Here is a 14,445-nt window from a genome sequence, read left to right on the forward strand (position 1 = left end):
TATAAGAGATAGGATTTATAATCATCTAGAAAGGAATAATTTGATTAGGGATAGTCAACACGGTTTTGTGAAGGGTAGGTCGTGCCTCACAAACCTTATTGAGTTCTTTGAGAAGGTGACCAAACAGGTGGATGAGGGTAAAGCGGTTGATGTGGTGTATGTGGATTTCAGTAAAGCGTTTGATAAGGTTCCCCACGGTAGGCTGTTGCAAAAAATACGGAGGCATGGGATTGAGGGTGATCTAGTGGTCTGGATCAGAAATTAGCTAACTGTAAGAAGACATAGGGTGGTGGTTGATGGGAAATGTTCATCCTGGAGTTCAGTTACTAGTGGTGTACTGCAAGGATCTGTTTTGGGGCCACTGCTGTTTTATAAAAAATGACAATGACCTGGATGAGGGCGTAGAAGGATGGGTTAGTAAATTTGCAGATGACACTAAAGTCGGTGGAGTTGTGGATAGTGCGGAAGGATGTTGCAGGTTACAGAGGGACATAGATAAGCTGCAGAGCTGGGCTGAGAGGTGGCAAATGGAGTTTAATGTGGAAAAGTTTGAGGTGATTCACTTTGGAAGGAGTAACAGGAATACAGAGTACTGGGCTAATGGTAAGATTCTTGGTAGTGTGGATGAGCAGAGAGATCTCGGTGTCCATGTGCATAGATCCCTGAAAATTGCCACCCAGATTGATAGGGTTGTTAAGAAGGCGTACGGTGTGTTAGGTTTTATTGGTAGAGGGATTGCGTTTCGGAGCCATGAGGTCATGTGGCAGCTGTACAAAACTCTGGTGCGGTCGCACTTGGAGTATTGCATACAGTTCTGGTCGCCACATTGTAGGAAGGATGTGGAAGCATTGGAAAGGATGCAGAGGAGATTTACCAGGATGTTGCCTGGTATGGAGGGAAGGTCTTATGAGGAAAGGCTGAGGGACTTGAGGCTGTTTTCGTTAGAGAGAAGAAGGTTAAGAGGTGACTTAATAGAGACCTACAAGATAATCGGAGGATTAGATAGAGTGGACAGTGAGAGCCTTTTTCCTCGGCTGGTGATGGCTAGCACGAGGGGACGTAGCTTTAAATTGAGGGGTGATAGAGATAGGACAGATGTCAGAGGTCGGCTCTTTACTCAGAGAGTAGTAAGGGCGTGGAATGCCCTGCCTGCAACAATGGTAGACTTGCCAACTTTAAGGGCATTTTAAATGGTCATTGGATAAACATATGGATGATAATGGAATAGTGTAGGTTAGATGGGCTTCAGATTGGTTTCACAGGTCGGCACAACATCGAGGGCCGAAGGGCGTGTAATGCGCTGTTATGTTCTATGTTCCTCAACTCTGTTCTTTTTTCCAATTCTACAAATGTGAACTGTCTTCACCCAACTCCTTGCTACTAGAGCCCTCCGAGTACTTATTTATTTCCCTGATTATTCTCTTCTTCAACTCATTATCCCAGATATAGTGTACAAAGCCAGTACCTCCATCTAAGCTGTTTCAGTACCAGAAACCACATGTCTACATCTCCACAATTCAACAACCCATGAATAGTGCTACAGGAATAAAGTTTGAGAATGTCTGAAATGTTAAAAATTCAAAAATTCGTGAAGGTGGATATCAGATTGATAACTGTGATTTGCCAGTTTGGACCCAGAAGTCACTAATCCAATTAAGCTGCCTACTGTGTTGTGATTCATTTATTGCCTGGTGAAAAAGAAGGCAATGCTTCAATAATTTCTGCACGCCCTTTGGTTCAACTAATCTACCTGTCCCTCTGTTGAGTGGTTAGCTTATTCGCAGATTTCCTCCAATTAGCTACCAGATAGTGCTGAAAATATGTGAACATCATATTTTCCTCTAATTTTTCCCTCCTCTTACTTGTTATTATTTCCATTTCATGATAAAATTAAAAACTACTACTAGTGTACTAACAAACGCAAGATAATCTCAATAACCACTAAGAGTATATATACTTTGAGGTTGTGAGCATTGCTGGCTAGGCTAGCAATTCTTACAAATCCCTAATTGTCCTTGAAGTGTTGGTGAACTGCTGTACTTCGTGTGTGTAAGTACACTCACAATTCTATTAGGAAAGGAATTACATGATTTTGAGTCAGCAGCAGTGAAGGAATTATGATACATTACCAACTCAGGATGTTGTGTGGCTAGGAGGGGAATTGCAGGTGATGGTGTTCTCTATTATCTGTTGCTTTTGACGACTAGATGGTGTCGTGAGTTTGAAAGATGCTTTAGAAAGAATCTTGGTGAGTTGCTGGAGGACATCTTGTAGATGCTTCATACCACTGCCACACGTGGAGGGGGTTTGGTTGACTAAACTGCATAGTCCTGGATGGTGTTGAACTTCTTGAGCATTGTTGGTTGAATCCAGGCAAGTGAAGAGTATTTCATCACATTCCTGACTTGTGCCTCAGATGTTGGGCAGGTTTTGGGAGGCAGGAGATGAATAACTTGTCACAGAATGCCAAGCCTCTGACCTGCTCTTGTAACCATTATTTATATGGCTGCTCCAGTTCTGTTTCTGGTCAGTGATAATCCCCAGGGTGATGATTGAGTGTGAAGAGGAGAAGGTTACATTCATTTTTGAGGGCAGTCACTCTCCTTACTTCTGGAGTTTAGCATTTATTTCCTTGTTTTGACCAAGGTTGCAATGAATTCAGAAATTTTGCCCTGGTAGAACCCAAAGGAGTAACAATGAACAGGTTATTGCTGTTGCTATCTAAGTGCCACTTTGATAGCACTGTCAGTGACACCTTGCATCACTTGCTGCTAATTGATACTAGATTTGTGGCAGTAATTGGCTGGACTGGATTGCACTTTGTGGACAGGACACAGCTAGGTAATTTTCCACATTGCTGGTAGGTGCCAGCATTTTGGCTGTATTGGCACAGCTTGGCTAGACATGATTAGTTCTAGAGCACAAGTCTTGCATTTCACTGCCAGAATGTTGTCAACATCTTTGCAATTTCTTGATATCATGTGAAGTGAATCTTGGGGCCTCAGGTGGAATCCAAGATTTATCATTTGCTTTGCACTTCAGGTTGAAGCATTTGTAGCATTCTTCAGCCTAGTCTTTTACACCGATGTGCTGGGCTGCAGAGCTTAGATCTGATCCATTGTTTGGCAAGCCTAAGCAATTCCCACAATGTGTGCTGCTTCTGCAGCTTGGCATGTAAATAGTCCTGCTTTATAGCTTGATTATGTTGACACCTCATTTTTAACTTTGCATGGTGCTGCTTTTGGCATATCTTCCTGCACTATTTACTGATTCCCGTGAAGGTAATGATAGAGTGAGAATTATGCAAAGCGTGAGATTATAAAATGAGATTGAGTATGATTCTGTTGCTTCTGATGGTCTGCAGAGCCTCATGGATGTCCACTTTTGAATTGCTGGATTTGTTGATAGCTTGGGCAAAATCTAGGCAGATGGAATATATTGGGCTTTGACATTATGTACTTTGGCAGAAAGAATAGAGGAGCAGTACATTAAATGGAGAAAGACTGCAGCAGAAGAGGGATTTTGAGGTTCTCATATGGGAGTCGTAATCTAACATCCAAATTCAGCAGGTAATAGGGGAACAAATAGAATGTTGGCATTTATTTCGAGGGAATGCTGTACAGAAACATGGAAGTCTTTCCAAACCATACAAAGCTCTAGTCAGACTACACCTAAACACAGTGAACACTTGAGACAATCCAGAGAAGTTTCACTAGGTGTGGAAGGACTGTGTTATGAAGAGAGATGGAGTTGGTTGGACCTGTGTTCATTGGAGTTTAGAAAAAAAGGGGAATGGGTATTGAAACATATGAGATTCTGAGAGGACTTGACAAGGAAGATATAGGGAGGTTGTTTTCCCTTGCAGAAGAATCGTGGACCAGAGGCCATCATCAGTCAATGAAAGATTGCTCACTTAAGATGTGTAGGTGCTGGTGATGGACTGGGATGAACAAAGTCAGAAGCCACATGACGCTAGGTCACAGTGTAACAGGTTTATTTGAAATCACAAGCACAGGATAGGAACTTATAACTTGCTGTGCCTGTGCGCTTCCCTCTACTTCACCTGACGAAGGAGCAATGCTTCGAAAGCATTTGATTTCACATAAACCTATTGGACTAAACTTGGTGTTGTGTGACTTCTCAATTAAGACAAAGATGAGGGTGAATGTAATGTTTGAGGGTAGCAATTCAGTGGAGTTCTTTACCCCAAAGATATGTTGAAGTTTGTCATAAAGTCACAGAGCTGCACAGCATGGAAACAGACCTTTTGATCCAACGTGTCCATACTGACCAGATATCCTAAATAAGTCTAGTCCCATTTCCGAGCATTTGGCCCATATCCCTCTAAGCCCTTCATATTCATATACCCATCCAGATGCCTTTTTAAAAAGTTGTAATTGTACCAGCCTCCACCTCTTCATTTGGCAGTTCATTCCATACACGCACCACCCTCTGCATGAAAATGTTGCCCCTTGGGTCCCTTTTAAATTTTTCCCCTCTCACCTTAAACTTATGCCCTCTAGTTTTGGACTCCCCACCTCAGGGAAAAGACCTCGTCTATTCACCTTATCCATTTCCTCACCCCATAGCCTCTGAGGCTCCAGAGAGAATAGCCCCAGCCCAGTCAGCCTCTTCCCCATAGTTCAAACTCTCCAACCCTGGCAACATCCTAGTAAATCTTTTCTGAACCCTTTCAAGTTTCACAAGATCCTTCCTACAACAAGGAGACCAGAACTGAATGCAGTATTCCAAAAGTGGCTGAACCAATGTCTGTATAGCCGCAATGTGACCTCCCAACCACTATACTCAGTGCGCTGACCAACAGAGGCAAGCATACCAAATATACTCTTCCCTTCTGTTTACCTGTGACTCCACTTTCAAGGAACTATGAACCTGTAGTCCAGGGTTTCTTTGTTCAGCAACACTCCCCAGGAACTTACCATTAAGTGTATAAGCCCTGCCCTGATTTGCCTTTCCAAAATACAGCACCTCACATTTACCTAAATTAAACTTCCGTTTGCCACTACTTAGCCCACTAGCCCATCTGATCGAGGTCCCATTGTAGTCTGAGGTAATCTTTTTCGCTGTCCACTATACCACCAATTTTGGTGTCATCTGCAAACTTACTAAGCATGCCTCCTATATCCACATCCAAATCAATTATACAAATGACAAAAAGCAGTGAATCGAGCACTGACTGTGTTGTGGCATACCACTGGTCAAAGGCCTCCAGTCCGAAAAGCAACCCTCCACCACCACCACCCTCTTTCTCCTACCTTTGAGCCAGTTCTGTGTCCAAATGTCTGTTTTTCCCTGCATTCTATGTGACTATATCTTTGTTAACCAGTTTACCACGAGGAACCTTGTCAAATGTCCTGCTGAAGTCTATATAGATCACATCTACTGCTCTGCCTTCTTCAATTCTCTTTATTAAGTTTGTTGAAAAAGTAATAAAGTTAGTGAGATGTCACTTCCCGCACACAGCAATGCTGATCAGCCCTAATTAGTCCTTGCCTTTCCAAATACATGTAACTCCTGTCTTTCAGGATCCCCTCCAAATACTTGCCCACTACTGATGTCAGGCTCACTGGCCTGTAGTTCCCTGGCTTTTCCTTACCACCCTTGTTAAATAGTGGCACCGTGTTAGCCAACCTCCAGTCTTCCAGCACTACACCTGTGCCTATCGATTATATAAATTTCTCAGCAAGGGGTCCAGCAATCACTTGTCTGGCTTCCCACCTGATCAGGTCCCAGGGATTTATCCACCTTTGTGTTTTAAGACATCTTGTACCTCTGTAATATGGATGTTTTCCAAGATGTTGTCATTTTTACCACAAGTTCTCTAGCACATCCTTCTCCACAGTAAACACTGATGCAAAATACTCGTTTAGTATCTCCCCATCTTCAGTGGTTCCAACCATAGGTTCCTTTCTGATCTTTAAGGGGCCTTATTCTCTCCCTAATTATTCTTTCATTAAGGATATTCAAGCCTGAGATATGCAGGTTCCCATCAGCATGGTTATCGAGGGCTATGAGTAAAGTGTAGCTGAAGATTCTCATTGAATGTTGGAATAAGATCAGTGGGCCAAATAGCCAAATTCTGCTGGTACATCTTATGGCCTAATTGGTCCCCTCTCTCTCATGCAAGAAATCTCCCCTCGGTGTAAGCAGACTAATATTGGGCACCCACCAACTCTCTGCCTGTTTTGGGCTGTTTTAATGACACCAAGTATTGAGTGAGATGAAAGTGGCTGTCTCAGCTGTTAGTGTTAGTGCAGGTGGAGGAAAAGTGGTGAATTATCCCCAGTGAGCATAGGACACGTGGAGGACAGGAGGGGCTAGTAGTCTTTAGGGATGGTTTGGAGGGCAGGGGAGGGGAGGTGAGGCATCGCAATGAGATGTTGCATGCCACATCAGAATTGTAGACCTCGAGTCTTGGTGGGAGATGGATGCAGTGGCAGAGTTAAGTGTGTGAGAGATGGCAGAGACGAAATGTTGGCTCTTACCCTTGTGTAGCATTGAAGGAAATTAACCTCCCTATGACGTTGTTTGGTGTACTGTCAGATCCTTGGGCATTGCACTCACCAGGTCTGATGCCATTGTCTCCTTTGATAGTTCTGAGGAAAGAAAATGGTGTCCACCACCCCAACACAGAGCTTCCAGGACCCTGTCACCAAGGTGATATGCCAGCTTGACTCTGTTGACCATTTCTGGGGCAGGTCTTGCATAAGAAAACTTTTTTTTAATCATACAGCCCAGAACCAGACCCGTTGGTTCAATCAGTCCATGCCGAATATAATCCTCTCCCCACCCCAAAAAAAAAAGCTTTCCTATTCATGTACTTATCCAAATGTCTTTTAAATATTGTAATTGTGCCCACATCCACCACTTACTCAGGAAGGTCATTCCATACGCAAACCACCTTCTGTGAGAATTAGCAAATAAGCAAACAGTAGAAGTGCAGAGACAACGCAGTGTGGAGCTGGAGGAACACAGGCCAGGCAGCATCAGAGGAGCAGGAAAGTTGACATTTCAGGTCAGGACCCTTCTTCTTCAGAAATGGGGAGGAGGAAGGGAGCTCTGAAATAAATAGAGAGAGGAGGGGTGGAACTGGGGAAGGTAGGTGGGATGGTGATATGTTAGTGCAAGTAGGGAGTGCTGGAGATTGGTCAGTGGGATGGGTGGGGTGGATAGGTGGGAGAAAAGATGGACAGGTTGTGTCAGGTCAAGGAGGCGGGGTTGAGAGGGAGGGTTGGACATAGAATGAGGCCAGGGCTGGGGAGATTTTAAAACCGGTGAATTCCATGTTTAGGCCATCTGGCTGTAGGCTTCCGAGGCAGAATGAGGTGTTGCTCCTCCAGTTTGCGGGTAGTATCATTGTGACACTGCAGGAGGCCCAGGATGGACATGTCACCCTGGGAGTGGGAATGGGAGGGGGAGTTAAAATGGTTGGCGACCCAAAGGTGGTGTTGGTTGTCGCATACAGAGCGCAGATCCTCCACGAAACAGTCTGAGTCTACACTTGGTCTCACCGATGTAGAGGAGGCCACATCGGGAGCGGTGGATACAGTAGAGCAAGTGGGCGGATGTGCAGGTGAACCCCTGTCTGATGTGAAAAGTTTGTTTTGTGCCTTGAATGGAGGTGAGGGGGTCGGTGTAGGGCAGGTGCTGGGTGTGGTGGGGAGTGTGAAGCGAACGAGGGAGTCGCAGAGAGAGCGGTCCCTACGAAAGGCAGATGGGGGTAGGGAGGTAAATATCTCTTTGGTTGTGAGGTCAGATTGCAGCTGGCAGAGAATGATACGCTAGATACGGAGGTTGGTGGGGTGATATGTGAGGACTGTGTCTTTCCTTTCGTTTGCGGGTGGTGCTCTTACACCCCCTCTCCCCAACAAAAATAGCGACACCTCCTATTCCTACTAATGTCTGTGTTGAGAATTCTTGGCACCTAGTTTCTATTTGGCGGGTGATAGAATAGAAACTTATGCATTATTGAGGCGAGATTAAGTAATGATGAGCATTGTAACGAGTGATAATCCCCATTAAGTAGCCTCTTGCCATTTACTAGTAATAATCTCATCACAGTCCCTGGGATTTGCTTCGTAAATGCGACTTGTTGGTCTCCATGGCAAGAAAGGCCTCATTTGACATCCTATACAATTCTTCCAAATTATTCACTTGTTAATTTTTTTGGCATTCACAATCATAGTTGCATAATATAGACATTTGATAATTTGTAAGGAATTTTCTCATGGTTTATTGAACTTGCAAAGAAGCATCAGTTTAGTTATGACACATTAGTTAATTAGACAAAGAAATTATACAACTGTGACAATTGGTATCAGTGATTGATACCAGAGGACAAATGGACAGTTGGCACAAAATATTTCAATCTTGTTAAAGTGGTTGGGGCAGCATCCTGCTCTCTTGCTGAGGTGGTAGAGGACTCCTCCCTTGATCTTCTTCATCCTCCTCTGGTTCATCTTCCATCTCCTGATGAGGATGGCTCAATGAAGACTGCTTTATGGGGATCAACTCTTGAGGTCTGCTGCCTACAAGGCCTGCTTGCTGAGAACTGCCCTCTGGGAGAACCTACTCTGCCTCAGCACTTGTTAGTTTATCATATTTCCAGGGGCAGGTAACTTACACTGTGTCAATCAATTGTCTGTACTGTTCTGGCCAGTGGCTGTGGGTCAACTAAATTGGAGGTGGTGGAAATGGTACCTTATGATCTTTTGGATTGCAGATGCTTGTGGGATGGAAAGTGAGAACCAAAGAGATCCTGTCAGTACTGTGTGAGGGAAGAGAAAGGGAGTGGTGAGGGCAGAAGTGCAAGAGATGGATGGGACATGGCTATGGGCCCTGTTAATCCCAGCGGGGGCTTCAGAAATGTCTACTTTTTAGCTCAAATGAGGATTCTATTGGCCTTCACTTTCCACCCTGCCAGAATCTTTGATGTATTATTGTCACGTGTACCTAGGTACAGTGAAATGTTTTGTTCTGCATGCAGTACAGGCAGATCATACCATACAAAGTGCATAGGGTAAAAAAACAGAGCAAAGTCTACAATGTTACAACTGCAGAGAGGAGGTGCGCAGACAGTGAGATCAACATGAAATGTAAAATTTTTGAGGTCCATTCAGAAGTCTAATAAAAGCAGGGAAGAAGCTGTTCTTGAATCGGTTTGTACGTGCATACAAGCCATTATATCTTCTGCCTGATGGAAGAGGGTGGAGAGAATATAACTGGGGTGGGAGGGGTTGGTTGCTTTCCAGAGGCGCAGGAAGTGTAGATGGAGTCAGTGGATGGAAGGCTGGTTTGCGTGAAGAGCTGGACTGTGTTCACTATTCTGTTTCTTGCCGTCTTGGGAAGAGCAGTTGCCAAACCACACTGTGATGCATCCAGATTGAAGGCTTTCTATCTGCATCCAAAGGATCATTAGCTGCCATTTCCATCACCTCCAGTTGGTTGCTACCACAAGACACACATTTCCCTTCCCTCCCCTGTCTGCATTCTGCAGGGACTATTCCCTCTGGGACACCCTAGTCCACTCCTCCTCCACTCACAGCCCGCCTCCCATGGCACTTCCCAAGCCATCGCAGATTGTCCATTTACCTCCTCCCTCCTCACTATCAAAGGCTCCAGACACATCTTCCAGGTGAAGCAGTGCTTTACCTGCTCTTCATTCAATTGAGTTTACTGTATTCATTACTCACCACGTGCTCACCTGAACACTGGGGAGACGAGAGACAGACTGGGCAACAGCTTTGTGGGGTAGCTATGTTGAGTAAAAATGACCCTGAGCTTCCCAGTTTCCTGCCACTTCCACAGAGCACCATGTTCCCTGGCCCAACATCTGAGTTGGGGCCTGCTTCAGAGCTGCAACAAGGCTCAGCACAAACTGGAAGAAAGCACAAACTAATTTTCTGCTTGCAGACTGTGCAGCCTTCAGAACTCTATATAGAGTTTGATAATTTTACAGCCTCAACACCCTCCATGGAACTCCCTTAAATTGACATTTCACTAAATTTTGGGAAATTGAGAGGGTTGGGTGACATATAAAAAGATGAATCACAGCAGTTTATGGTGGTTTCATGATCTGCTAAGGGTGTGCCTTTAGTTAGAGAGTTGAATAAGAGTTCTAAACAGTTAAATGTGAAATTAGTTTAAGATACTCTCAGCAGTAACATTGAGTAATATTTTCCTTGGATTCTTTGTATTTTCAGCTACAGCTTCATCTGAAAATGAAGATAAAAGTGGTTCAAGTCTTGAGTGGAGCAAAGATGGTGGTGTGCGGGACTGTCTGTCACGTGGTATCATGAAGAATTTAAGACGAGAGAGTTGTTTGCCTGTGGCAGAGGAAGAACCACATGATTCTGCCACCAGTGTTTCAAAATCTGAAACTGCTTCTGATGGTTCTGCTGCTTATGTGCACCAGTCTGTGTCATCATTCCTGCTGCCACGACCTAATTCAGTTGCAGGTATGTTTCACTATGTACTTGTGCAAGAGTAAAATTCTTTGCAGATTTGAGTAATGAAAATATTATGTAGAAACCAAGAAAAATGACAAAGTCTAACTAACAGGCCTAAACAATATCTCCTACAGAAGCAACAAGGATGAGCTTCTAAATAATTAACTTGTCTTCAATCATCACTTCTATGCTGTGGAATTAGTTTCTCTAGCAATTATGGTCTGAAGTTAAGAGGTTGAATTTAATGAGGTCTCTACTCTGATGCTAAAATTAAAGTGCTTGATTATAGATACTTAAAGTAGAGAAATACTGCTTTACATGCAGAGACATCTGAATTTCCCATTTTCTTTGTAGAGACATTTATTTGATTTCTGGAGTAGAAACTGATTGAAGTGTCTTGGAATCAGTTTAAATAATTTATTTTGAAAGTTTCTCCAGCATCCCCGATTTCAAACACAGTCATTCAATCTTAAAACATTACAAATTATACTTAGCAACAATATCCCTCATTTATCTAACCATTTAACACACATCTTTGGGAAGCTTGACTTTTTTCCCCCTTGGCAAACAACTCGACATGAAGTAATGTTATCTGCTATATATTTCCTTTTTAAAAGAGTCTATACATTATGAATTTTCTGAATGAAGTGAGTCTCAGCTTGGAAACAATCAAATCCTGTTTGACGTGCAGGGTTGGTTTAGTGTAGGCAGACAAAAATGCAGCTCTCTTTACCTTGCCCCCATAAGTGCTTTAAATCCAACTTCCAAAGAATACTTCTGTTGCACCTCTGTCTATACAAACTCATAGATATAAAAAAAAACCCTTGCACTGTCCTCTTCTAATTCTATGCTCAACATTTATGACCTGTGTGATATTTATGACCTGCAGCACATTCTTAATATTTTTTAACTAAGAAAATCAATTCAATCTGCACTGTGACGTTACTTTGTTGTGATTTAGTAATGTTATTTCCATGTTTTTCAGAGATTTGGTCCGATGAGCAATGGTTAGGACAATCATGTTAATATAGTTATCAGAGACCAAGTTACAGATTTGATCATAGATCATTGAATTGAGAGAGTTCATCATTGTTCCAATCAAAAACATCCACTTTGGAAGAGATGAAATGTTTTCTATTGCAAAATAAAAATGAAATGCATTGTACTGGTTAGCTGTTGATTAGTGGCCAATATGAATGCTCAAAAGTGATATTTAGAAATTCTTGAACTTGTTGTTGGTTGAAAGTGGCAGAATGGAGCTTTTGAAATTTTAAGTGTCTGTGCATTGAAAAAAACATCAATTTAGAATCTGTTCTAAGGGGTTCTAGGGGCAATTTAATTATTTTCTACATGGAGACTGATTATTTAGTGTGGGATGTAATCTTATTCTGTATTTTACAAATATTTTTGAAGAGAACCAGGTGTGATTGTTGATTGATTGCAAAGAATATTAATACTCTTCCACAAATTTCTTAGTTTTGAAACAGCCTCCAGGCTGAGAGTTTATTTGGAGAAGTCTATCTAAACTGAGAGTCTGTTAGAAATCTCCAGGCCATTTGAGATCGAAGCCTCAAGAAGTCTGTAAAGAAGTATAAGCAGGAGAGCTGAAGAGTATCAGTGAGATGGTCTGCATCTGTGTGGTGCGAGAGACCGAGAGAATCACATCAGATGAATGTGTAGAGAGTCAATAAGAAATTTTCAAGTAAAGCTATTTCATTGGGATTGAGTGTCTCTCTGGATATTAACCTAAAATTTGCACTGCTAGCCAAAATGAAATTAATTAAGTTGAATGAAATCAAAAGGAGAAAACATAAAGCTTAGTGATGACATAATGATTAGAAAGTTCACATTTTATATGCTTCTATGTATTGCTGAGGAAATGTGCTTGTGTTTATATCCAGCATTGTCGCTCAGCAGTAATGGACTGAGCTGTCCTGCTAACTCTGGAAAAGCTGAGTTTTGTGTAAAACAGTGAATCAGATGTGATAATGTAGATTATTTATCTGCTGAATTTGTGGTTGCCCTGGAATTAATAGAATCCCTACAGTGTGGAAACAGGCCCTTCGGCCTAACCAGTCCACACTGAAGCTTAAAGCATCCCACCCTGACCCACCCTCCTATAACCCACCTAATCTACACAGCCCTGAACACTATGGGCAATTTAGCATGGCCAATCCACCTAGCACGCACATCTTTGGACTGTGGGAGGAAACCCACGCAGGCACGGGGAGAATGTGCAAACTCCACACAGACAGTCGCCCGAGGGTGGAATCGAACCCGGGTCCCTGGTGCTGTGAGGCAGCAGTGCTAACCACTGAGCCACCGTGCCACCCCACGGTGCAATTGTGCTGTGTAAACTTCATATACTTGATTGGATGACATGCAAGTGGAGAACAGTGTGCACAAGCGAAAGTTTTATTCTTGGTTCACTAAGAGCAAATGATGAGTGGCAAGGAGACACAAACAAGTCTTCAATTTATTTTTAAAATATTTTATTCAGCTAGTTTCCTAATCACCCTGTTCAGAGATGTTATTGCACACCTCTAGAGCAGGTGGGATTTGAACCCGGCTTCCCAGTCTACGGGTAGGGACGCTACTGCACCATAGCTAGCTCGGAGGTCAGTTGATCAGTGACTAAACTTAGTGATGGACCAGGTTGATCAACTGTTCTGGTCTGATCTTTGGACAAGTCTAGATAACAGGGTTCACATCTGATTGTAAGCATTGTATGGGTAAAATAGCTGTGGCACTTTTTGTAGTGTACTTTGCTTTAATAAAGAAAATTGGGTATATATTCTGGTTAGTATTTCCTTGGATTGCTGATATTCAGAGCAAACCTGATTGACCAAGGAAAGTGGGAACAAAAGCCTTACATCTCTGAAGGATATTGTTGAGAAAAGGATTAAATCTTTTACTTTTGCTGTTAATGCCTAAGATATTTCTTAATTTTCAAACTCTGTACCTAGCTTTCTTAATCTCTTGTGTAATAAACGTACGCTTTTTGTTAAGTGTACATTGTCAGCTTCGAATGAAGGTGTTCAGTGACTGACCACCATGGTAACCAAATTGAAAAAGTAAAACTTTTGATCTGTCAAGCCAAATTTAACTCTGGGATCTGACTTGTTCCCAACTGATGGCAATACTGGACACAATACATCGTAAGATGGTGGTGTTCCCAATTATCTGATACCCCTGTCCATTTAGGTGGCTGTGGTGGGTTTGGAAGGTTCTGAACCTTGTTGAATTTCACGTTGTGCCTAAGGTAGATAGGTTCAGAGTAGTGAAACAATGATCACCCTATTGAATGTTCCATAGAGTGGATGATGTGAGTCTAATTTTTGGGATATTAAATTATTGACCGTTTGTGAGTGAGTTGGCAAATGTTCTGGGCATCCATGGCAAATGGTGGAATTTGAATTCAATTTAAAAAAAAAACCCTGGAATTAAGAATCTGGTGATGACCGTGAAACAATTGTCGATTTGTCAGAAAAACCCATCTGGCTCACTAACTTCTTAGTGAAGAAAACTGTCATCCTTACCTAGTCTGGCCTACATGTGATTCCAGCAATGTGATTAATTCTCAACTGCCCTCTGAAATGGCCTAGCAAGCCACTCAGTTGAAGCAACCACTATGAAGTCTCAACAAAGAAATGAAACTGGATGGACCACCTAGAATCAACATAGGCACCAAAAAAGACTATGGCAGAAGCAAAGTTTTTCTATCAGCCCTGCAAAGTTCTCCTGACTAACACCTGTGTGCTACTGCCAAAATTGGAAGTTTTCTCACAGGCAAGTGAAGCATAAGCCTGACATAGGATTCTGTGAGAATGACTACCTCACAGACAACATCCCAGCCGTTGCCATCACCATTCCCTGGATATATCCTGTTGCACCTGGAAGACAGATTCAACAGACATGGCAGCACGGTGATATACAGTTTGGATGGAGTTGCCCTGGAAGTCGTCAACATTGGCTT

At 42.7% G+C, this 14,445-nt stretch overlaps 1 protein-coding gene across 1 annotated transcript in view; it reads left to right on the plus strand.

Moving 5' to 3' along the window:
• The window catches only part of LOC109913378 (protein TANC1), a 150,709-nt gene that overhangs the window by 37,367 nt on the left and 98,897 nt on the right, over positions 1 to 14,445 (plus strand). Inside the window, exon 7 of the mRNA XM_048599215.1 lies at positions 10,224 to 10,478. Coding sequence (XP_048455172.1) covers positions 10,224 to 10,478 — 255 coding nt within the window. The remainder of the gene's footprint in view (positions 1 to 10,223; positions 10,479 to 14,445) is intronic.

The sequence above is a fragment of the Rhincodon typus genome, chromosome 7 (genome assembly GCF_021869965.1).
Source record: "Rhincodon typus isolate 14 chromosome 7, sRhiTyp1.1, whole genome shotgun sequence".
Lineage (NCBI taxonomy): Eukaryota > Metazoa > Chordata > Chondrichthyes > Orectolobiformes > Rhincodontidae > Rhincodon > Rhincodon typus.